Below are 27,257 nucleotides of genomic sequence, written 5' to 3' on the forward strand. Positions count from 1 at the left end.
ATATTTAAATTGAACGAAACTAAGTAAATTAGTCTAAATTTTTTTTAAATGTAAAGATGATTCGTCTTTTTGTTTAGAATTAATCATTTATCTTTATTAATTAAATAAAAATAATATTTAATTGACAATTAAAAATCAAACTAGTAATCTCTCAAGCAAGTCCAAAGATATACAGTATTAGAATTTACAATAGTGAATGTAAAGGATATTAATCAAACAATCAGTCACGCTTCACTCAAATTTTGTAATCTAGATATTAGACTGATTCAAAATAACGAAGAATTTATTTGTTATATTATATTAATGAAAATGCTAATAAAATTAATTTAAATTAATTACAGTTACAGAAGAATACTATAAAAATAAAGGGAAAAAAGGATATTTATATTCTGTAATTTTCTTAAAATTATCTTTTGCTTCCTGTAGCAAGTTTGATTGAGAAATAATAGATGCAAATTGAAAATAAAAATAACAAAGAAAGTAATTAGATCAAATATTGAGTCATGAAATTTATTTATACAAAATTATGTTAAATTAAAGAATCATTTTCCAGCATGTTCTATTTGGTAACAAATTATAAAAATAACGTTGATGAAATTAATATAATCTTTCTTAATAAAAATATAATTAAGATGAAAAAGTTGACAGATAAAACCTATTAATTTAAATACAGATATAAATAAAACAAAACTGAAACAGATATAGTCAAGATAATGCTTTTTCTATCATTTAAGAGCGTATGTGGAATACTTTATATTTTTCTAATAGGAAAATCACCTAACGATGTCAAAATAAAAATCCCTACTAAAACATTAAAAACACTTCTTCCAGAAGAAAAATATTTGTTTAAAAACTTGCAGTAATCTCCCAAATTGATGTTAAACTGAAAACAAGTTTACTAAAGACTAAATGAATGTCAATTCAGAATTAACATCCATTCACATCCATTAACATCCATTCAAATAAATCAGTTTAATAAACTGGGTTAATTAAATAAAATTTTACTATATTCAATATCTGAAAGAATTTGAAAATAAATTTAAATTTAAAGTTAGAAAAGTGTAAATTAGTACTGTATATCGTAATTGTACAGTGTATCGAGTAAAAATCGATTCATTAAATTACTACTTAATAATAAATAGTAGCGATAACATATCTTATATACTCGAGTAATAGTCGATCTCATGTAAAAGTCGACTCTTTATTTTGGCCAAAAAATCTGGAATTTTTAATAGACCTCGTTTAAAAGTCGATCCTAGTATTTCAGGGACAACAGGTCAGCATTTGTGATTAACATTTGCCAGAGTTTTTCATTTAGAATAAACATGAAAATTAAATATAAAAATGGTGTAGCGGCATATTATAATGATTTGATCTTATTGTTTTACTGTACATTTCCATAGTATTATACACTTTTTTCTTATTAATCTTTTTTCTTATTACTTTTTTCTTATTAAAACGCTATAGAATAAGAAAAAGGTGTATAATACTATGTAAATGTACTGTACAACGATAAGATCAAATCATTATAATATGCCGCTACACCAGTTTAATAATTTTCCTTATCTAAACGAATTGTATATATTAATTTAAGTTGTTTAAAAATAATACTATATTAGCAAGGTTTTTAAATGATGTTTTTATAATTGAAAAATTTATATACATAGAAATATTTTCTAAATATGTACTGTAGTACATCTGATAGATATATGTAGAGATGTATAGAGTTAAATATAGAATGAAAAACAACCTTTGCATTATTCTCTATATTATATAAGCAATATCAATTATAACTATTTTCTTCTAAACTTAAACTTATCTCTTTAGACTTACTACATTATTGCAATTTTAAAAAATTGTTTACCTATAAATTTCCACTGTGGTCCTCCTGTCTATACGTCTGTCTTTCCTTAATCTTGAGAACGGTGGTAGGTAAATGAAGTTCAAGATTAGATGTAGATGTAATTCAAGACAAGATTAGGGGAAGAAGACTCCGATTAAATAATGTAACTTACGGTTTGCATCGGAAAAATTTTCCAGTTTAAAGAGTTATATGATAGTATATAACTCTGTTGCTAACAAGAAAAGTATGTACAGGGATAAATCACTACTAATTTGAGGTGGAGAGCATGTATTTTAAATTAAATAAATTTTAAAAATATGATGAAAGATTGCAGTCTGGCATTGTGGCGATTTTTCAATAACATCTTCCCCAGTCCAATATTTATGACATTAAATTACTATAACTGGAAATTTTTAAAAAGTATATATGTATATATATCCTTGATCAGTTGAAAAGCAAACACTCAAAGGTCTTTCTTAAAAAATAATTCATTAAAATTGATAAACATAACAAATAAGTTTTTGGCTCAAAGTTTTTTTCTATATATATTGATACATTGCCAAAAATCTTAGAATTTTATTTCGCTGGATATGAGCCAAACATTCGCTTGTTAATTTGCGTTTTTTACCAAAAATTATCAGGAAAAATTTTCCTCATTCACATTTTAAAATCATATTTCTTGTCTAAAAACAAAGAAAGAAAAGTGTTCGTTTGAAATTTTGTTAAAGTAATTTATACTTTAAATTTTAAATATAATAATAATTAACTATATACAGTATATATTGAATTACTATGAAAGCATAACATTCTGTCATAACCTGTTTTATATCAAATATGAAGCAAATATGCAATATAAACAAATAATTGGGACTTCAGTTAAATAATAAGTAAGTAAATTAAAAATTCAATACTATACTCTCTTTTTTCAGTTATGTTAAGGGGGAAAAGATATCGATGTTTTAATATATATAGTGATTGTTTAATTAATTTAAATAAAAATGAAAGAATAGTTTTTTTTTTTGTTATTAAGTTTTTAGTATTTTAAGTCTGATATGATCCTTTTAATTAATCTTTTTTAATTAATATAATGATGATATTAATTAAATGCTGTTTGTTTTTCTGATAATCGCTTTCCAAATTTGTAAAATAATCAATTCTTTGCTATATTTCCTTCTTTAAATTCTTTAAAAAAAAGTATATTCAATTACAATTTTTATTAAGAAAACATGTTTTTATTTTTAAATCTATAACAATTAAAGATATGGAAGATAATAGATTAAAATTGACCAGATAGCCGAGCGATGTCAGTGTAAAGACGATTTCACGTAGTCAGCATAACCAGTGTTTGCGAGAAGCGACAAGAATATTTCGATAATCGCTAATATTTTGTCGCAATTGTTTTCTAAAATAAATAGTACGTCTCGGGACGTTTGCGATGCGACGAGAATTTTTTCAATTAACTCGTTCTCGCTTATAATTTATCAGAATTGATTGGATGTAATCGCAGCGATTAGTGACTGAAGCGTAATTTCTACTACTTGTATTTCTTTTCTTCTTCCTGAAATTTTAATATTGATTAATCTTAAATAAGATGTAATTTTTAAAATCTAATCTTAACTTGTTCAGAAATGTTTTATTTCATTCCTATTAGATATTCTAGTAAATATAGTTGAAATGAAAATAACAAAGATTTGAAAAATAAGGGAAAATTTTACGAATTAATATATATTTCGTAAATATATTTATAATAAGATATTTTAATAATTATAAAAATTGTGAGTTAATTCCTTCATATAAGTAGTTTTAAAAATTGCCAACAGAGGGCAGCAGTATACTGGTAAAATTAAATTATTTCATTATTGTTGTACTGTACTTAATAAATAGGGGTTTTTTCCTAAATTATGACAATAGTCTAATTTTCTGTTGTATGCTTATAATTAGCACTAATTACAGATGGGCATTTTCTGATAAATTATAAGCATTCAACAAATGATGAGACTAATTTTATAATTTGGTAAAATATCAAGTACCTATAATAATGAATATTCATCACTCCAAATATTAAATGCATATATCCATTAATTTAATACTCATTATTAAGCCTAGAAGAAATAGTAATATATATTAACTTAGATCTATTGATAGTATTCACCCTTAAAAATATATTGTGCTTACATTATACAAACAATTGGTCAAAAAGTAACTTCTAATGTATCTATAATTGAATGATCATCATGAGAAAACAGTAAATACAGGATGACCGAGAATGATTTACATTATTATAAAATTTCATTTTAAAAAATCGAAGCGTTCTATCGAAATGCGGTTTTCGATAAAAGAAAGGTTCACTCAATGTTTTTTATTACAAAAATTAAGACTAAAGCTGAAGTTCTTTTACGTACATTCAGTGAATCTCAACATGTGCTCCTTTAGTTGCATGAAGTATGTCCAATCGATAACTGATTCGTTTCCAGGTTCTTTTTCAACGTACAGTACATCCCCTCACTGGGCAGTTTCCTTATGCAATCGCGAGTTATCCTACGGGCAGAAAGTGCAATTTCCTGGGACCCCACCAACAGGGGATTCAAAACCAATCTTTTATAAAGTTATTACTATAGTAAGAATATCGAAATTTAAATTTTGGCTGTATCTGATAGCCTAAATTTCCGGTGTGGCGCAGAGTGCACCGGCGCAGTGTAGAACTTATACTTGAAGAGGTTGCGTTAAAAAACGAACGAGGATACCGGGGAATTCTCCTAAAATTCGCTCGAAGAAAAATGTTTGAAGTCAACAATGTACATGGAACTTCCTAATTCAAATTAGCCTGGGTCCCATGAAGTTATAACTCGCCATTGTCCTTAAGTAATTTGCTTGATGCAATGTTTCCTAGATGATAGATTGGCCACGGGGACAATTGTCTGGTATCTAAATCTCCTGACATAACCCCACTGGATGTTTTTATGGGGTTATGTGATATAATGAAATCACTATGATATACAGTAATGAAATATTTACTGAAAACACTTGGCATGAAATCAATTATTGATGGGACATTCTTCGTGCGAATAAAGGAGCACATGTTGAAGTTCATTGAAGGTACAGTACGCAGAACAAGCTTTTGTATTAATTTTTGTACTAAAAAACGTTTAGAGTTAATCTTTCTTTTATCGCAAACCGCATTTCGGTAGACTTCTTTGTTAATTTTTTAATGAAATTTTATAATAACGTAGACTCTTCTCAGACATCCTGTATATTGTCATTTATTTCGTTTGTTGAAGAAATTGGCTTATACTTTATTTTTTATTTCAGATTTCAGTCTTCATTTTGAACACTGAAATGAACTTAATAATAAACAATCCAAAAATACTTTTACAGAAATATATGTCGTGTAAAAAATATGCATTCTAAAGTTCGAGAAAATTCATATCACACAAATCCTACCGCCATTACTGGCATTTATTTTTATCACGTGATCACAATATTTACGTTTCTCGTCGTCTTGCCACTGGTCGAAAACCAGTTTGACATCCGTAAACAAACACAAAAAATAGCGCATAGGTGAGATCGAACTAAATAGATTTATATTAATTTGAAATTTGATATTTGTGATACCTTGTTGACATAGTATAACAATAATATAAATAAAAAATTTAATAACACTCTGAATACAAATCTCTTTTAGCTAAGTATAAGCACAACAAATGACTATTAAAATATGAAAATGGAATTTTGTTGAAATTTTAATAATCTTACATTCGGTTTTTCTTCACTGGAGTTATTGTAACCCAAGGCCACAGATAGTGACGCCTCTTTTCAAGAATAACTTGTTATTTTATAGTGATGCAATACCAAAAGTTTAACTTCAATTTACTCTTTATTCTTTCATATACTGATTTTTCTGGTCATTCTAAGCCTTATAATAATAATAATGACAATGTGGAAAAAGCTGAGATTAAAACAGAAAAATAATAATAATTATGTCTTTTTAATATATTCTTAATTTGTTAATTTTAGTTATCCTTCACTTATCAATAATCTATAACCAATAATATGTATTGAATTCAATAAATAGCTATTAAATTACCGATTGTTTTCAATAAAGTAGCTCTTATTCTTTATTATTAGATAATATAATACAGTATGTGTAAAGCTTTTGTCTTAATTCTGTCTTTATTCTCTTACACATATTCTGTTTCTTGATTTTTCCTTTTAGAATAAGATAAATCTTGACCTTTACTTTTTTAAATCGGATGATAAAATATCATAGCACTACTGTATATTATCCATGTATTATCCTTTAAATTGCTATTCTAAGCCAAGAATAGAATAGCAGTTAAAAGTAACACCTTTAACACCATTTACATTAGATATTTTAGGCTACATCAGTATAATTATAGGATCATTAATTTGGCTTTTTCAATTACTGTTTCTTTCTTCTATACTATTTACAAATGTTTATAAATGCATGAACCATTGTAACATTTCAATATGAAACATTTCTTATATCAATAATATTATATCTCTTTCACTTGTTGAAAGAAATTAGCCATATCCTAACTTAAATGTCATAATTTAAATAATAATTCATGTATACCTGTATAAGCCAATTAAAAATACTTAAATTGGCAGTAAGTATACTTTGTAATTAAAGTGCTTGATAAGTAATTTGTAAAAGTACCTGAAAATGATAATATTTAAATATTATTTCCATTGTTATCTAAAATATTTTCCTGTTGTGGTAACCGCTTTCATCTTTCTGATTTAAAAAAAAAAAAATTGGAGATGGATAAAGTTATATTCGTTTCAGATTTTTCTAAATTTTTCGTTGAAAGGATTTCTATTTATCTTTCAACAGAATAATTTATGCTAAGAATTTATGTAAACATAACTTGTTAGCATAAATTATTCTTAGCATAAGTTAATCTTCAATTCTATCCAACAATGTCACTTACATAACGTTTTTCTTAATCTTAAATGTCACTTACATAACGTTTTTTTTCGTAATCATTCTTCAACTTTTCTTTATACTCTTAAAATTGAATATTATTTCTTAGATGTGTTACAACGTAGTACCCGTAAAAGTGTGTTTCGTTCTTTAATCGTTTACAAAATTGGAGTAATATATTCCTAAGATATACTTGTTGATATTTTATCTTTCCAAAATTATTTCCTTTTTCTTCTGCAACTTAAAACTTAAAATAGCATATTCATTTTTTCAGAATTTTTCGGTCTAGTAGTTTTTGAAAAATTCTATGTACAAAGTACTGTGCATACAGTAGAGCCTCGATTATCCGACCCCCGATTAACCGACACCTCGGTTAACCGACCAACCTAGTGGGCAAATTTCAAATGTCCGCTAGTGATGTGGCGCTACAATATTTGGCTATGTCTTAGCTACTTTAATATTATTTTTACGTGTTTTAGCTGGCAACACTCATTCGACCATGAAAGGGAGCCAGTATTTAAACGAGGCTTAATTTCCTAATTTTTAACGATACAATAGCGACGATTATTATTTTAAAAACATTTTGTCAGGCTTAACATCGATGAAAATTCAACGCGAAGTAGGCTAACAGCGATATACTAATATATTAATTACATGAGATATAATAATATACTACACTAATAATGGATTTTTTCATACTTTTCGGTTATCCGACTTTTCAATTATCCCAGTCCCCAATTGAGTCGGATAATCGAGGCTCTACTGTATAACAATTATTACTTTCGTTTGAAATCTAATTTTATTTTTATTTTGTTTTTTGTAACATAATATTAATTGTCAATGTGGCTTTATTCTGTTGTATTAAGAGACTGAGTCAAAAAAGCATCAGAATAATTTATTATTCATGCAACACATTAGGCAAGTTCTAGGTTGATGTCGCCTTTTTTGAAGTAGTCCGCATCGAGATTCCCGTCAATTTATGAATAACACAGTTACGGCTAATTTCTTTCAAATGTAATAAATTGGTTATTATGTATTTTACTTGTTATTTTACAAAATAATCAATATTTTTAGTTAAATTAATGTGCAAAATACAATGCAATTAGTTATTTTCACCGGTTATTCTACAAAACAACCATATCTTTTGCTGAAGTGATAAATTATAAAGTACTGTACGCAATATTTTATTGTTATCATTTTTAAACGACAACCTCCTACTTTTTGGAACAGGACAAACAGTCGTGACATTTCGAATTAAAGAGTATTCCATGCAAAAGGCATGGAATACTCTTTAATTCGAAATGTCACGACCCGTCTCTTGTACCGTAACCATCTGTGATAGACAATTTTCTGGCTCAGTAGCGAAGATACACAGTAATAACGAGATTTTGACTTGTAAAATAAAAATCTCTTGACAAATGACAAACTGATTCCTCCAATACTTTTGAGTCAACCGTCCTTTTTGGTACATCTCATCATCACCATCCGCCTGCAGAATGACCGCTAGAATGTTCCTTGAGTCACTCCTGTCTACATCAGGAACTCTCAGTTTTACGATGTCTCCAATCTTGCTCCTTACATAAACTTTCGCAAGGGTTGGAAATATGCGCACACATGTAACCTGACGCGGGCGTCACGTACGACTGGGACTGGTTCAAACTTGCAGAAACGTGACATTTATCACTTTAATCATAGCGTTCTGTTTATTGTTCATAATAACAGGTTAATGTGACTAATTTTACAAAATCATGAATCACATTCACCAAAACTGTTGGCTATTATGCAGAATACCTGGTGATTATGCATATGTACCGGATTTATCGATTTGATCGTAGGTGCAATTGTCTCAACGCGTTTGTCAGTCCTAGAATATGGGCTGGAACCCTCTTTTGACATCATCTTCAGAATTATCTCCAACTTCTTCAGATGAGCCGAAACGCTGGTCCCGCAGCTCCAAAAGAAAATAAAAAAGTCATACAGAGCAAGACCTGGCCTCCGGCCTGTACAGAGGGTACGGCACATACATTGGCTGCATATAACACGATAGAGACTATTTCAAAAATGCCATATCAACCTAGATACTGCCTAATATATTTCGTAAGTAATAAATTCATTCTCACTTCTTTTTTACTCATCCTTTTAAAACTTTAACCTTTCCTTTATATTTGTTATACATGTGCAGTGCTAAAGGACATATTCGATATTTATAATGATTAGCTTTTTATCGCATGAAAAACATCTACAAATTGTTTTATACATATTATTGAATCTATTTAAAAGTTAGTTTTATTATTATTTTTAATTAATAGCATATTTACTTATATTGTCGCGCGGGTAAAATAACTGACGATTCTCTTGAAAATATTATAGCCTGCGCAGCGAAAGAGTAGACATGAGTCAGCTGAACTGGAAGGATCTAGATCAGGGGTGGCAAACCTATGGCACGCGTGCCCAAAGGGACACGTGAGAAGAAATAATCTTCCACGTAACGTATAATGCGATTTTGATTTATCATCTGTCTTTTTCAATCATTATTTGCTTTATCACCTGATCATCCTTTTTTTCAGCTAGCTTTTTACATTTTTTTCTAATTAAAGCATATTCGTTCAATTTCTTTAAATATCGTTATTCGAAGTCTAAAACTTTGGCACACATAAGCATCTTTAAATCTAAGTATGTTTAGTATATGGCACGCGAGCTCAAAAAGGTTCGCCATCCCCAATCTAGATGAAAGGGATGGAGGAAGACATGTGACTACAACTTGGGAATTGAGACATTGATCTGATCTCTTTCATCTGGTTTGCTTTTACATTTTACATTTTAAAAACGTTTTTATACTATATTTATCATAAATAATTTTATTTTACTTTTTCGCAAACTTTATTAATTATTCTTAATTCTAACGTTATTAATACGTTAATCACATATCTACTTTCATCTCTTTCATCTAACGGTCCTTTCCAGCTCAGGCTGATTCACGTTTAGCATTTACAGGTATTTTTGTTTTTTTATATATAAAACTCATCTCTACCCTGAAAATTAAACTTTTTGCTATTTTTTAATAATTAATTATATTAAACGTTTTTAAATAAAATATCATAACAGACAGCGATCTGTTATGAACATTTGGGGGAAAATTAAGTAACTCGTTGCTACGTTTTAAAAAATCGGTATGTTTGTCACTTGACGAAGGTTCACCAAACAAAAAAACACCGCTTTGCGGCGATATATTTAGTTATCAAAATGATATTAAATTTATAAGTTAAATAAGATTGAAGTGTATTTTCAATAAACATTTGTCAATTTCAAATTATGATCAACATCGCCCCACTAGGGCATTTCGCTCCTGCCTGCAGATCCTATTTTTGCGCTCCCTGCGGATTAGTGTAAATATACCATAAATTCCTATTTTTTATTACTATCAAATTGAAATCAAACTCTCTTAATTTCAGTTTTGATAGTGATATTAATTATATTTTACAGACAGTCCTATACAGGGCTCGTGCAAGCTTGTCCTATATGAAAGCTTGTGCGGCCCTGTACAGGATTTTCGTAAAATATGATTAATGGGACCGCTTAAATCCTTTATCATTTAATTAACGTTCTTTTATAAGTTATAATTAAAAATAGTGTATAAATATTTTTAAAGTATATAAATAACTAATTCATACAAATTACATGATAAAAAACGAGTTGTATCGCATAACTTTTTTATGGTGTTTATTAATAATTTTATTTACATGTAATATAGAAGAAACTTGAATATTATTTATCTGTAGGAAACAATTTATAATATAACTTGAATATAGAAAACAGTTTGCAATTTTTATTTAGCCTCTGTTTAGCTTTAAACCAGTGTTTCTCAACCTCTAACGAATCGTCGCCCCCTTCAACGTAGTATCGTCCCCTTCAATAAAACCGTTACGTAGTATCACCCCCCTTCAACGTAGTATCGCCCCTTCAATAAAACCGTTACGTAGTATCGCCCCCTTCACTACAAAATTCCAATGCCGAGGGACAAGGCTAACCCCAAATTCGTACATCGAGTAGACTAGTAACTAGTATAATGTTATTTGTTTGATTATTGTACGATATAACGAATAAAATATCTAATTATTCTTAATATAATGTTTTACTATATCGCCCAGAAAATTGTTTTTCGCCCCCAAAATATAAATTGTTACTAATCGCCCCCTGAACATGGAAAAACGTCCACATGGAGGCGATATCGCCCCCGTTGAGAAACACTGCTTTAAACGTTTAAATGACCCAGGACTGTTGAGAGGGGAGCTGAAGATTTCTCTCCAGATCCGGAGTGGTACGTACGGAAAATAAAATCTATAAAGCTTTTTATTAATAAAGAAACATTTAACGTATTTCATTTGTTCAAAAATAAATCTAAATATATAAAATTGTTTGTCCTGACTGACTGACTGAATGACTCACTCACTCACTGATTCATCATCGCCCAGAGCAGACCGCTTAACCTAAAGAGGTGAAATTTGGTAGACAGTTATACATGTTACGGAAATCCTTTGAGGATTAACCGTGATTTTTTTTTCTATCTATTCACCTTTAAATAAAAATAATTCTTTATACGTTGGGAAATATTTTAATAAGTTTTGTAAATTACTATGTTCGATCCAGCCAGTTATATCCGATTTTTTTCGTCTGTTAAGTACATCCTTTGAGGATTTCCGTAATTAAATTAGGGTGCGACTATGCAGACGCGAGCGAGCGAGAATATGTGGCGAGAAGAGGCGAGACATGATAAATATCAAAACCTGTCAGATATGTGCGAGAACCAGAAATTCGCTCTCGACAGCGTTATTTCTCGCTTCTCGTTTGTGCATGGTCTTCCTTTGCGAAAACTAAATCGCTCGCAACCTCTCGCTCGCTCTAAATTCGCGTCTGCATAGTCGCACCCTTAGGGTACGTCATGCAAACGCACACTAAAGGCTGGTATACACGGTAAGGAAATCCTCAAAGGATGTGCTTAACAGACGAAAAAAACTCGGATATAACTGGCTGGATCGAACATAGTAATTTACAAAACTTATTAAAATATCTTCCAACGTATAAAGGTTTATTTTTATTTAAAAATGGATAGATAGAAAAAAAAATCACGGTTAATCCTCAAAGGATTTCCTTACCGTGTATACCAGCCTTAAGAAGGGATTTTTCGAAATTCCCCTGCGGGGAGAGAGGGAAGGATTAAGGCTTAACCGGAAGAATGGCTTCTACTGTACTATTTTAGATGCGATTTTTTGTTTTTATCTGCGTTTTAGTAGGGTATGCCATGAGAATGCACACTAAGAAGGGATTTTTCGAAATTACGCCGCGGGGGGAGAGGGAGAGGATTTAGTCTTCATCTAGTACTTAGGTGTATTAAATTAATAACATTTCAGACATTGTTATAAATATTTTTATCTATTTCGATTTTTAAAATGTTCGAACCGTTTTATATTCGAATTTGTTATTGCATATTGGTTCGATTATAGAACGATTGTAAACGTTCCAGAAAATTGATCAAATTGAAAATAGTTCGTTTGATTCTCAGCAATTCTCATCATTTCCAGCAGTAGGTGTTATATAACAATTACTATGGTTGTTGAAATACTGAATATAAATGGGGTTTGCTTGCAAAAGCCGCGAGTAATAGCTAGTAAATAAATAAAAATAATAATAATGGCAAAAAAGACAAGCTTTACCCCGTGTCCTGTACATGACTTCAATGGCCCTGAAGAAATCTAATAATAATTTTTTTTAATTTTAATATTTTTAAATTCATATTATCGAATGTTTATATTAAAATAAAAATAAATCCTTTCTCTATAAAATTCGCTTGTCTTAATTTACAACAGTCTGCGGGAATAATTATTCAGACATAACCAGGTATAATACCTGTAATAGAAATAATCGATCAGAGTAACATTTCACAAGTTACTTCAAAATAAATCTGAGGAAAAATTGTCTGGGAAAGAACTGTTCGGGGAAAATCTGCCCGAGGAAGAATTGTTCGGAGAAGATTTATCCGGGGAAGAACTGTCTAGGGAAAAGTTATGCGGGGAAGAATTGTCAAAGATAAATTATCGGGGGAGAAATTACCACAGGTAAAGAATAAAAAACCCCAGGATAATTCTTTAAAAATTTAGGAATCTTTTGTGTCTTCTTTAACGGAGCAATAGTTACTGAACACTCCTGATCTCCAAGTATTGTACAGCTGAATCTGTTATCCCATGTAATAACGGGAAACCGTCTTGCATATGTTGTGTTCCGTCCTTCATCACCCGGTCGCCCCTATTGTGAGCCTGGCCGAATCCACGATGGATAGAATTAAAAGGTCCACAGGACAGAAAGAACTTAAACTGGACAAAAATAAATAAATAAATAAATGATAGAAAAAAATTCAAATCCTGATTAGTCTTAAGAAAGAAAGCCAGATTATTCAGAACGGATTGAGTCAAGATTCCCCAAAGCAATAATTTGCTGATTGTTAATTTAGTTGCTCTGTTACTTGTCATACCAGTTTATTTGAACTTAAGCAATTTTTCAAGCCTATAAATAACTTACAAATAATTTATCTAAAAAGTTTTAAAAGTCTTAAAAGTTTATTTAAATATCAAATATACCTTATGATTTTTTTTCTAAATCAGTATTCCATCATCTAAAGGATCTTGATTCGTTCTGTTAAGAAATGATTTATAGCAGTAAAATATTGTTAATCTAATTTTAATCTTTTTCGGTTTTAAACTATGCTTTTAATTATTATGTATTAAACATCACTCTTTTAAATACCGATATAAAGTTATATGTAATTTAAATTTCAATAATGTTCTAACTTATACAGATACAGCTTTAGTTGATTGAAATTTCAAATTTAAAATCAACTACAGTGTTTTAAGGAGTAGTTTTTGAAATTGATGTATGAACATTTTAACAAACATTTAATTTTGAAATCTGGTGTTACTGTTCTAAAGAGAAAAGACTGTAATTTAGTAATTTAAAGCAACTTTCATTGCATCATAATTTCGTCTAAAACTCTAAATCAAAAGAATTTTTTTTTCCTGATAGTCATTATTATTAACATTATTTTAAAACATGAATGAATAATTATTAGATAAGTTTTTATAAAAAAAAGTATTTCTTTAATATTATATTCTCTTTTCTACTTCAAGAATTGTGTTTTAAAAATTTATGTACTGTATATATATAAACCATAAAAAACTTTTCATAAAGTATTAATAACTAATATTTTTTCTTTTAAGTATTGTATTATTTGTAAACATATAAATTTTAAATAAATCTTCAATGACGATATTAAATACGCTGTTTTCATTTTAAAATTGATGATTTTCGCTCGAGACAGATTTTATCTTTTTCCTGGTAGTCCTTAACAGTTGCATAATCAGATTAACAAATTAAAACAGACAATAATCAAATATTAATCTATTAACATTATAGCAAATTAGTTAATGCTTAACTAAACCACAGTTTAAAATTTCTAAATATTTAATTGTATCTTTTATTGCATATCTAAAATCATAAATATTCTAAATGTATCAATAACTGGAGTTTTATATGATTTATTTATAATTTTTATTTATCGATCAACAAAAAATTACATTAGATACATAATGCAAATAAATTTTAGAAACATCTAAATGAATTATCAATTTTTATTTTTCATTTTTATACATTGAAAATACCGAATACATTATTTATATTCATATAAAACACTTAATAATATTCGTTCTATATATTCTTTATTTCGAATTTTTGTTTGGTCTATTTAGCACTCTACTTTCATTTATTCTATTATCTTATTAAACAATTTATTTATTTTTTTTAATATTTTATTTTCATAAAAACATTCAAATATCAGACAAAAAATTTACAAATATTATTTGCTTTTTGTTTTAACGAAATAAAACAAATTATCGCACGAAAAAATTGTTCATTTGAAACGAGTAGGTTATTGGCCCATTGGTCAATGGCTTTACAGAAATAATTTTTCAAGGTTGAGTTATTCCATACTCTAAATTTAATTTGTACTATAAAAAACAACTATGGAATCATCAAACAATTTTAAGATTAATATTTATAACAAAAAGTATGCGTATATATTTTAAATAGCTTTTCACTTAGATAAGTATTTTTAATCTAAGGTAAAAGTATACATTACAAATGCTAAGCACTTGGAACCAAAAGTGTATCATTAAGCATAGTTTTTCTTTCAAAATTCATTAATTATTATCAGTATAAAGTTTACAGATACACAATATAACAATCATTGATTTTTAATACAGCAATATTAAATTCTTGCCTTATGTGTAACTATCACAGCATGTTTGATTATTATCATTTACATATCTTTTAATTCATCATCATCCTCGCCTTGGTACAAAGTATTAAATGTTTTTAAGAAAAGAATAAATTTATCTACAAGATTCAAGAATATTTTTACAGATGTGTTTCTATCCTTTCTATTTCCGACAAATAAAACATCATAAAAATAACCACAGAAGATAATTATGAATGAAAAGTATAAAAATATATTAAAAAATGCACATCCAGCAGACATATTGCATTTTGAACCTGTTAATTGTAAATCTATAGCTTTTACCGTAATCAAAAAGTCGAGAATTATTCTAAATATTTGCGCCATTATGATAGCTGTAGTTAACGAACGTGGCTTTCGAATTCCTAAGCTTTTCAATGTGTAGCTACCGTATACAGCTACATTAATGACATAATCGGCAATAGCGTACCATAATATTTCAGATGGATGAAGACCGTAAGTATAGAAGGCCAACACCATCATGCACATACGATAATAACTATAAAAAGAAGCATATTCTTTCTTTCTGAAGGTAGAAAATAGTCCGTCAGCTAATTGAAATGACTTCAGTATAACAAACAACCATACCCAGAAAATTGCACTTTGAGGAGCTACAGAATGCAGATCTTTGCACAAAGACCCTTCGGAGCCAGTTTTTTGAAGAATATAATACATTGCAGAAGCCATTCTAGATGCTCCAAAAAGACATATTGCAGCAAAAGCTGTGTTCCATAATAATAAAATGCGACGAAGATTGATGGGTGGAACAGTCTTCATATAATTGCGACATATATAACCAATTATCATATAAACGACGCTACTGTATAAAATCAAATAACGATTTTCCAAGAACCATGCTGATGAATCTTTAGAATTAATAATTTTCTCAAAGAACAGTGTCGATGGGTGCGAAATTTCGGCTTTACTTGACATTTTCTCTGTTTATTATATCTAAAATAAATTTATAATTTATTTATATTTACATTAAAAATATAAGTAAATATTTTAAGTTTTCAGCACTAATATTAATTCATTTATTTTTGAAAATCATAAAATTTATTAATGAGAATATATAATTAATATATTTTAATAATAATACATTTAATATATTTTTAATATATAGTATATCATAATAATGTAATCAAAGTTCCTTTTTTTTCTCAGTGAACACATAGTAGTTCAGCAACCTTACTCACTAAAGGAAAAATATGTTTCAAAATTTAGGTTTCCTTTGAGGATATACATATACTATTTTCAATTTAGTATAGTTAAATATTTTTCTTAACATTTGTTTACTTGTTTATTCTCTGTCGGAAAATATCAGATTTCGTTTTACAAATTTGTAATATTTTATATACGTAATTTAATTTTTAAATTTAAATTTTTATTCGTTAATTAATCGCTCATTAAAATGTTTCAATATTGTAAACAATTACATTTTACATAAATATTAAAATTATTTATACAATTTTATCAATGTTAGCTGCAATTGAGAATGTTACCTGATTTATTCGTTAATTAATCAGGTAACATTCTCAGCATGAGATTATTATATAGACTTACTGTTGTAAGTCAGAAACCAACGATATCTTTAAACAATATAAGTGCTAATAACCTAACCTAAAATTTAATTAGAAAACTGATTTTGTATTGCGTGAAACATTCATTCACCTTGTAGACTTTATATATACCCTATATAATATTGCGTATATGGGAACAACTTTTTAAGAATGTTTAACATATTCTATGCTTAAGTAAATAATTTTTTTATATAAAAATTAATATTTTCAATATAGAAATTAGGTCAATTGAAATGAGGACGGGGCCTTCCAACTTTATAGACCACTTGATGCAAAACGGTGATACAATAAACTTTATTTATTTAACTTTCCTCATTGAATAATTCTCTTAGCTAACAGTGTTTCTTAAATAGGTTAATATAAAATGAGTTTAAACTTAAACCCTTACAAAATCAGTAAATATATTTAATAGAAATTAACATACAGAAAAACATATAAAAATATAACAAATTTATTTCGTAATCAGATTATCGAATGCACTCGTATATTCAAAACTAAAATATAATTTTTCCCTTCAACTTTAAGTACATGTAATTTAATGAAGGGGAAATTTCTCAAACAATAACGAAATTGGGGGAATTTCTCAAAAAAATAATTACGCCAATGCTGACAATATAGAAAATCATCAATTAATCCAATAAGATTTACTTCAAAATTCTATTGCATATAAATTTTGCTGTTGAAAAAAATGAAAAACTGAAACATTTATTTAAATAACACAGATAATATTAAAAATATGCAATAAAATTATTCGTATATATTATATATTTTTAGTAAATGAAGAAATTGGATAGACATTTATATAGCCTATATATATCCATAGTGTAGTGTAACACATTATATTATGTATATATAGACCTATACATAATATAATATGTTACATATATATATATTAGAATGTGTTAAATGTATATATAAATTATTTACGTATTTGAATTAATTATATGTATATATGATTACTTATTTTTTATAGAGCTAGTATTGCATGTTTCCTGTTTTGATTTATCATATTTACCATCACAATCCCATGTAAAATAACCTTGAATATACAAGGAAATTTTGAAGTTATCGATAAAATTTGTCTATTTTCAATATATATATACGTATATATTAGATGTTATCTATTTATAATTTTTTTTCATATAATAACTTCTAAAGCTATAAATTTTACTTCAAAAAAATTCAAGGTGATCATATAGATGTATAAAACAAGCAGCTATTTGAATTTACAACTTTCTAATAAAACTTTTTTAAAAATTGAATTAAAATTTTATTTATATTTTAGTATAAATTATAATGCTTTCAAACTTAATATCTATATTTCTCTTTTTTTAAATTTAATTTTTAACATATTAATTTTTAAAACAATTGAAAATTTAGATATTACAATTTTAAATACTTATAAATAAATTTGTAATAAAAATGTTTATATGTTATTCATCATTGCTCATTAAAATGTTTCAATATTGTAAACAATTACATTTTACATAAATATTAAAATTATTTATACAATTTTATCAATTTTATACGTTAAATCAATTTTTTAAACATACAAGAAAATTAATTTTAATTTACTGTTGAAATTCTCTTATAATTTATTATCTTATATTAAATAATTAACTTTAAAGAAATATTCAAATTTATTCGGAAAGAATTCTTAAACATTTACATTTTTATTTAAAAACTTACCTTATATCTAAGAGAACTAAATAATAGAAACTAACCTTATGAAATTCAGACAAATAATATATATGACTTGTATGATTTAAACCTATAAAACTTAGACACGTATTAACCAATGAAACTATAGAATTTTACCCGTACCTTTTGTGTCACGTGGTGCAAAAAGACAAATAAGATTGTTGGCTTGATAAACTTCCTTTAAAACTCGTTTGACGAGCTTTATTTTAACTTTTACCTTTCTCTGAATTGCAGCCAAAACAGGAAAATTTTTATAATATTTTTAAAATTAAAATAACGAATATTAAAAAATCGATAATTCAATGTCTGTATGTGTGCATGAAGAATTATATTTATTTATTTATTTATTATAATACTTTATTTTAAAATATTTTTATTAAATCAGTAGATAGAATTTCGAATTAGTGGTTTTTAGTATAATTTAACTAGTTATGTAATAATCTGTATATAAAATTTTGATTTAGAAGTTATATAATTTGTATTTTTCAATTTTAGACCGGTTTTAAATTAACACCCGTTGATCTAATAAACGCTTGTATGACACATGGTTGATCCCAATTTTCTTACAAGTGTTTTCTTTCTTGAATAACTTTAAAGGGGAAAAAAATGTTTTTAAGAAAATGTAGGTTTTTTCATGAATTAAAGCTATTTCCATTATTGCAAAATTTAAAATAGAGTTAAGAAATATAACAAGCATGTGATCTAAGTGAATTATATTATTGAATATAATAATAATAATAATAACAACAATAATAATAAAAGTAATACATTTAAAATTATGTTATAAAAAACAGAAAATAAATTTATTTCTAAAATGGAAATAGAATCAGAACGTTTTCCTTAATAAAATTTTTTTATTAAAACTAATATTTTTTGAGATTGATACAGATTTATCTTCTACTTGTATTTAGAAAATTAGTAATGTAAACGTATTAACGTAAAAATTATTTGATGAAAATATAGTTTTACTATTAATAATTCTGTTATGTTCAATAAAATTGTAATTGTTAAAATTTATATAAGCTTATAGATAATGTTTATAGCAAACAAGAAGTTATAAAAAAAAACCCTCCTAGTTAATCAAACTTGCAAATTTTCTAAGTTTAGCACCGTGATACGCTTCCTTGAAGAAGTGTTAAGTGAAAATCTGTCTTATAAAAATTTATATAATAATAGTTGAATGTGTTTCTGATCCTCGATCTATTTGCATTCGTTTTATATTTATATATTCAACGCCCGAGATATAAATAATGAGCTCCCGATTGTACAAGTATTAGTATCTGGAAACTCTTGTAGCTCGCGTCTTCTATCTCCTGAATTGTTAACACCGTCATGCATTTGCCATCCATGGTGACGTTTAAAAACACTGAATCAGTCAGTGATAATTACTTGAAAGGTTCGAAAGACTTCAAATAAATAACATGGCAACCAATTCAAAGTTAGTCTCGGGATAAGTTGAGACATTAAAGAGAGTTGGTTACTCTCCTTATAGCTCTTTTTAATGACCATTCTGGGATTCATCGAATATTATCGAATATCCGGGATATACTCGCTCTATCAAAAAAAATAATACATATAATCAAAAGTTGTCTATAATAAATAAATAGCATTAAAATGAAAATATGTTGACTGAAAGGGATTAATCGAGAACTATTTATATTACAGATATCATATAATTGCTCTGCAATTATATGAACAATATTTTAATAAAAGTATTTAATAATGTAAAAACATTGGGTTATTTTTTAAATGAATTATTTAGTCATTAATTTTTGAATAAAATTTAAACATTGATTAAAGGGTGCAGTTATATATTATTAAATATTAAATGTAACTTATTTAAAAATAATAAAAAATGAATACACAAAAAACACTTTAGTTACATAACCTTAAAAGAAAAAAAATAGATTTTTAAAATCATTTACTTTTAAAGCTTATAGAGTTGCATAAAATTAAAAATTTTTAAAAGTAAGTTGAAAAAATTCTTTCCAAGTGTAAAACAGAATAAAGTAAATTATATCAAAATGTAAAAATACACTTCGATATAATTTACAATGTATCTTATTATATTGCAGGTATTTGTTATAAAATTTAAAACAAATATTAATACAAAATAAAAGGATGTTTTTTCTACAAATATAAATAAAATGATTGCAGTTTTCCATATTTTTTAAATTATATATAGGCTATATATAATTTAAACAATCTNTACTTGTTTTCGAATATTCGTAAAATTTCTAAAAGTATTGTTAATCGAGATTGTTTTCTTTTAATATGTAAATTTTAGAAAACTTAATTTTTGTTGACCTTTTATTAATTTAAACATATTTTAAGTGAAATCAGATAACAAAATCATGAACGTTATGAGATAACTAAGTTAATATGTATAAGTTATACTGTTTTACATAGCTTTTGAAGTGCCAGGCCTTGGTTAGGATATTCAGTACCAGGGAGAAACTTAAATACGCCACCTTTTGGATATTTTTTTATTAGTCTGTTACAAATAATAATTAAAAGAAAAAACACTTTTTATTAATATAATGCCTATTACATTTTATAATATAATTTTTTATACCTGTATGTGACAGTTTTCTATGAATTTATTAGTTCTCCCATATAACAATTTTGGAATTTAGGCACCCCATCATCAAGGCGCTCTAGATACAGTACATGCCTCTCTACCTCTGCCTTTCTACGGCCCTCTTAATTGTGCAAACATTAATTATTTATTTATTTTGTTTATATATACATAAAAACTTTATATGTAGGCCTGATATAACCTAATTTTTTTAAACAACAATCGGTGACTGGAAAAAAAATTGCAAAATCTTGCATCAAAGGTTTTAGCAATGACAAAAAAAAATAATTTTCAGTTTAAAAGAAAATATTTTATCTTGTGTGCCAATGAACATTATAAATATTAAAATGTGAGATTATGTTCAGAACTATGTAAAAGATCATTCATATATCTCGTAATGCAATTTATTGGGCTGCAATTTGAAAAAATTGTAGACCTGTAAATTCCCACTGTCGTCCTTCTGACTGCCATTCCTTAATCTCGAGGAAGGAGTTAGATGAAATCCGAGACGAGATACGGAAACCTTAGGGGCACGAGGCTCCGATATATTTTAATTAAAATTTTTCTCCGAATGGAGTAAGATGGATCACCAGCACGACTGTATTGTTAACTGTTAACGGAAAAGTATGATATACTGTACAGGGGCAAGACACTATTAATTTGAAGTGGAGAACATAAAATATATGTATAAAATATGTAAACAAATATATGTATTTTAAATTAAAAATATGATTAAAAATTGCAGCTCGGTATTGTGACAAATTCACAATAAATAATTGCGCGTTTTTAGATATTTTTTTCCTTACGATTTTAACAACTAATAAAAAAATTCGAACTTCCTTAGACACTCTACACGAGTATTAATTTTGTCTTTTATATTATAATTATTTATTTTATTATTAATTACATTTATAATTACAATAAACATATATTACGAACGTCAATGATAAACATATACTTTGGCATGCATCTGTTTGTTTGTTTTTGTTTACAAAAATATTTAAAAACTACTGTACTCAATGAAAGTGCTTTGAGGAAATTTACATTAAAAATATATTTCCGAAATATTTCTATAGTCTATGTTAAGACTGATTATCAATTTCAAACATTGTTAACAATTCGAATCATAGTTTTCAATGTTACGATTGATTTTAAATTTGTAAATAAAAAAATAACGTATTAAACATTTTAAAATTATTTTTCACCTTTATATACGAAATAACAGAATTATACAGTAAATTTCTGATTATAGTCTAAGTTTCATAATAATTATACCAATTATTACGCAAATAACCTTATATCAGGCATTACGTAATTCAATTTTAAATTTATTTTTGGTTTAATTTTTTCCTTAATTGAACACGATTATTAAAAACATTGATGAAATATTTAAATTTAGGAAATTTAAGTAAACAGTTTTATTATATGAATTTATAAACATGAATTTTTAATAAAACTTAATAAAGGAATATGTGAGCAAATATAAGTAAACAATCATTTTATTGTATTAATATTTACTCAATAAATTGACAATTCTGTTTATATGACAATTGGAACTTGAACTAATCTAACATTTTTACTTTCCCGGCTGTTATGTATAACAGATGTATGTCGATCGGTCAAAAAATGATCCCCTCCAAGATTTAAAAATTTTTGAACTTAGGACACCTTAAAACGTCGAGCAATGCAAAATAAATTGGAGGTAACTTCTGTATGTATGGATGTTAATGAGCGTGTGTGAGGACACGATTTTGTTCAATCTATTTGAAGCGTAATAACTCCTGTGCTTTTTGTTGACAATTTCTGAAATTTTGTAGGGATATTTGTTTATTAGGGTTATTGGTGCTCTTAAATTTTGGTGGTTAAAGGTCGAGGAGTGGGGAGATAAAAAGAATCGTGTGTATCTCCAGTAGAGTCGGACTTAATGTCGATTTTACTAGTTATTAGCATTTACAATTTTTTTATGAAACCCATCCCTACCCTCAAAATTAAGTTTTTTGCCATTTTATAATAGTTAAAACTATAAAAAGTTTTTAAATAAAATATCATAACAGACGGCGATCTGTTATGAACATTTGGGGGAAAATTAAGTAACTCGCTGTACATTGGCTGCATATAACACGATAGAGACTATTTCAAAAATGCCATATCAACCTAGATACTGCCTAATATATTTCGTAAGTAATAAATTCATTCTCACTTCTTTTTTACTCATCCTTTTAAAACTTTAACCTTTCCTTTATATTTGTTATACATGTGCAGTGCTAAAGGACATATTCGATATTTATAATGATTAGCTTTTTATCGCATGAAAAACATCTACAAATTGTTTTATACATATTATTGAATCTATTTAAAAGTTAGTTTTATTATTATTTTTAATTAATAGCATATTTACTTATATTGTCGCGCGGGTAAAATAACTGACGATTCTCTTGAAAATATTATAGCCTGCGCAGCGAAAGAGTAGACATGAGTCAGCTGAACTGGAAGGATCTAGATCAGGGGTGGCAAACCTATGGCACGCGTGCCCAAAGGGACACGTGAGAAGAAATAATCTTCCACGTAACGTATAATGCGATTTTGATTTATCATCTGTCTTTTTCAATCATTATTTGCTTTATCACCTGATCATCCTTTTTTTCAGCTAGCTTTTTACATTTTTTTCTAATTAAAGCATATTCGTTCAATTTCTTTAAATATCGTTATTCGAAGTCTAAAACTTTGGCACACATAAGCATCTTTAAATCTAAGTATGTTTAGTATATGGCACGCGAGCTCAAAAAGGTTCGCCATCCCCAATCTAGATGAAAGGGATGGAGGAAGACATGTGACTACAACTTGGGAATTGAGACATTGATCTGATCTCTTTCATCTGGTTTGCTTTTACATTTTACATTTTAAAAACGTTTTTATACTATATTTATCATAAATAATTTTATTTTACTTTTTCGCAAACTTTATTAATTATTCTTAATTCTAACGTTATTAATACGTTAATCACATATCTACTTTCATCTCTTTCATCTAACGGTCCTTTCCAGCTCAGGCTGATTCACGTTTAGCATTTACAGGTATTTTTGTTTTTTTATATATAAAACTCATCTCTACCCTGAAAATTAAACTTTTTGCTATTTTTTAATAATTAATTATATTAAACGTTTTTAAATAAAATATCATAACAGACAGCGATCTGTTATGAACATTTGGGGGAAAATTAAGTAACTCGTTGCTATGTTTTAAAAAATCGGTATGTTTGTCACTTGACGAAGGTTCACCAAACAAAAAAACACCGCTTTGCGGCGATATATTTAGTTATCAAAATGATATTAAATTTATAAGTTAAATAAGATTGAAGTGTATTTTCAATAAACATTTGTCAATTTCAAATTATGATCAACATCGCCCCACTAGGGCATTTCGCTCCTGCCTGCAGATCCTATTTTTGCGCTCCCTGCGGATTAGTGTAAATATACCATAAATTCCTATTTTTTATTACTATCAAATTGAAATCAAACTCTCTTAATTTCAGTTTTGATAGTGATATTAATTATATTTTACAGACAGTCCTATACAGGGCTCGTGCAAGCTTGTCCTATATGAAAGCTTGTGCGGCCCTGTACAGGATTTTCGTAAAATATGATTAATGGGACCGCTTAAATCCTTTATCATTTAATTAACGTTCTTTTATAAGTTATAATTAAAAATAGTGTATAAATATTTTTAAAGTATATAAATAACTAATTCATACAAATTACATGATAAAAAACGAGTTGTATCGCATAACTTTTTTATGGTGTTTATTAATAATTTTATTTACATGTAATATAGAAGAAACTTGAATATTATTTATCTGTAGGAAACAATTTATAATATAACTTGAATATAGAAAACAGTTTGCAATTTTTATTTAGCCTCTGTTTAGCTTTAAACCAGTGTTTCTCAACCTCTAACGAATCGTCGCCCCCTTCAACGTAGTATCGTCCCCTTCAATAAAACCGTTACGTAGTATCGCCCCCTTCACTACAAAATTCCAATGCCGAGGGACAAGGCTAACCCCAAATTCGTACATCGAGTAGACTAGTAACTAGTATAATGTTATTTGTTTGATTATTGTACGATATAACGAATAAAATATCTAATTATTCTTAATATAATGTTTTACTATATCGCCCAGAAAATTGTTTTTCGCCCCCAAAATATAAATTGTTACTAATCGCCCCCTGAACATGGAAAAACGCCCACATGGGGGNCATAATAAAATTTACTTTTAAATTGTAAATAAGAAAAAAGACTTCATTTATATAAGCAAAAATAAGCATTCTAAGCACTGATATCGCCAATCTTAACAGAAAAACTCAAAATCATTATAATTTTTAGAAATAAGTTATATCATCAATAGTAATTTTATCATTATCTGAATTAAATTAATATTATAAAGTGTTTGTGTGATATACAGTACGTACATCGATTTTTTAAGTTTATAGATTTAAAAAATATTGTTTTTAAAAATAATCTTGAGGAAAATCTAAAAATTTGTTAAGTTTTAAAACCTTCATACAAGAGTTTCCTTTTATTTCTTAACGAAAATTTATCATCTCTGATGAAATCAGGATATAAAAAGCCTGAGCTCATCAAATTTACACAATTTTGTGGTGTTTTGATATGTTCAGAGGCTTGATGTTAAGCCAATTAACGATTTTAGTTAACATTTTAAGAATTTTAATACTTTTAATTAAATACTAATATAGTTTTTAAACTGTATTTTCAGGTAAAATGACGATGAATTATTCTCTCGCTCGAAACGAGAAAGGACTTCATCCTCAATATCCCATAGAAAAGACAATAACCGAACAGATAAATTTAATATGGATAAAAAACAATTGGCCTCAAACTTTTTATTGGTCAGCTATATACATGATGGTTATCTTCTCACTTCAGAATTACATGAAGTCCAGACCGGCTTTTAATCTACGACGTCCTCTAATTATATGGAATTTGTTATTGGCTGTATTTAGTATTTTTGGAACAGTAAGAATGTTACCTGGTTTATATATTGTATTAAGAGATTTTGGATTCAATTTTTCTGTATGTAATATAAGTTTTGCAAAAGAAAATCATCCTGTTGTACTTTGGCTTTACGTATTTATGTGGTCAAAAGTATTCGAATTCGGAGATACTCTTTTTATCGTATTAAGAAAACAGAAATTGATATTCCTTCACTGGTATCATCATGTTGCTACATTAATATTTACTTGGTACAACGTTGCTCATGAAATATCGACGGGTTATTGGTTTTGCACCATGAATTATTTTGTACATAGTTTTATGTATACTTATTATGCAATGAAAGCAATGAAAGTTTCCGTACCAAGATACATTGCCATGTGTATTACTATCAGTCAGATCCTGCAAATGTTTGCCGGATGTTTTGTAACAATTTTAGCATTTTATAATTATCAAAAAGGCGAATATTGTGAACAGACATCGAGATCTCTCTGTTTCGCGTTTCTGTTATACTTCACATATGTTATTATGTTCTGCCATTTGTTTTATAATTTATATGTTACTCCTAAAGCAGAAAAACTGAGGAAATCGAAATGATTTGAAGCGTATGATTGAAAGTGATCATTACTGTTTTCATTTTATTCAGCATTTTCGTTGACGGAAACTAAAGTAAGAATTAATAATTCAAATTGTCAACCACATTGAATTATTGTACTTCAATCTAAAAACTGTTATGATCGTATTTTACGTGAAAAAATAAGCTATGGCAGACAATATCATTGGTGTTGGTAATTTTTATCAATAAATAAACATAAATTTTGCTAATTTACATCCTGTTTTTAGTACTTAATCATCTAGTTTGTTATAAAATTATAACCCAACTGGATAAAACTCAAATGTATTAAAGGGATAAATAAAATATGTATAAGATATTTCATAAATAATCATGTATTAAAGTTTTAAGAAATATTTATATAATGTTAATATTACCCAAAGTAACTGTTTTATAATAATCTCTTTATGATTATTATATTCATAAAATTAAATTTTATGAATATAATACATTGAATATGCAAAAACATATTGCATTTGTATTATTCGATGAAATCTTAAATACAAAATACAAATGTATTGTAATGACAATTAACTATTGCTCAATCCAATTGTTAAATATCAGCATAATTTTAATGTTCAAAATTTTGAAGAATTTTCTATTAGCCTAATAAACACATATTTGTGATTCAAATGTACAAAAATTGATA

General features: G+C 27.3%; 2 protein-coding genes across 7 annotated transcripts in view; one reads left to right on the forward strand and one right to left on the reverse strand.

The window, feature by feature from the left end:
- LOC111625871 (elongation of very long chain fatty acids protein 6-like) overlaps positions 1 to 26,936 on the forward strand; it is a 73,414-nt gene extending 46,478 nt beyond the window's left edge. For all 5 annotated transcript variants that reach the window (XM_023369119.1, XM_023369120.1, XM_023369121.1 and 2 more), the window contains exon 2: positions 25,760 to 26,936. In XM_023369119.1, the coding sequence (XP_023224887.1) occupies positions 25,765 to 26,592 (828 nt within the window). In that variant the 5' untranslated portion in view covers positions 25,760 to 25,764 and the 3' untranslated portion in view covers positions 26,593 to 26,936. The remainder of the gene's footprint in view (positions 1 to 25,759) is intronic.
- On the reverse strand, positions 14,475 to 18,668 carry LOC111625869 (putative fatty acid elongation protein 3). 2 transcript variants are annotated; one of them, XM_023369114.1, is made up of 2 exons: positions 18,434 to 18,668; positions 14,475 to 16,080 (listed from the first exon to the last, which is right to left on the reverse strand). In XM_023369114.1, exon 2 carries the CDS (start codon positions 16,060 to 16,062, stop codon positions 15,154 to 15,156), a length of 909 nt encoding a protein of 302 aa, XP_023224882.1. In that variant the 5' UTR covers positions 16,063 to 16,080; positions 18,434 to 18,668; the 3' UTR covers positions 14,475 to 15,153. The 2 variants fall into 2 exon arrangements, with proteins under 2 accessions (XP_023224882.1, XP_023224881.1); XM_023369113.1 differs by having other exon boundaries at positions 18,399 to 18,667.
- Positions 26,937 to 27,257: the final 321 nt, after the last annotated feature.

This window comes from Centruroides sculpturatus, unplaced genomic scaffold, assembly GCF_000671375.1.
Source record: "Centruroides sculpturatus isolate CEXI.00-Female unplaced genomic scaffold, Cexi_2.0 scaffold319, whole genome shotgun sequence".
Taxonomy (NCBI): Eukaryota; Metazoa; Arthropoda; class Arachnida; order Scorpiones; family Buthidae; genus Centruroides; species Centruroides sculpturatus.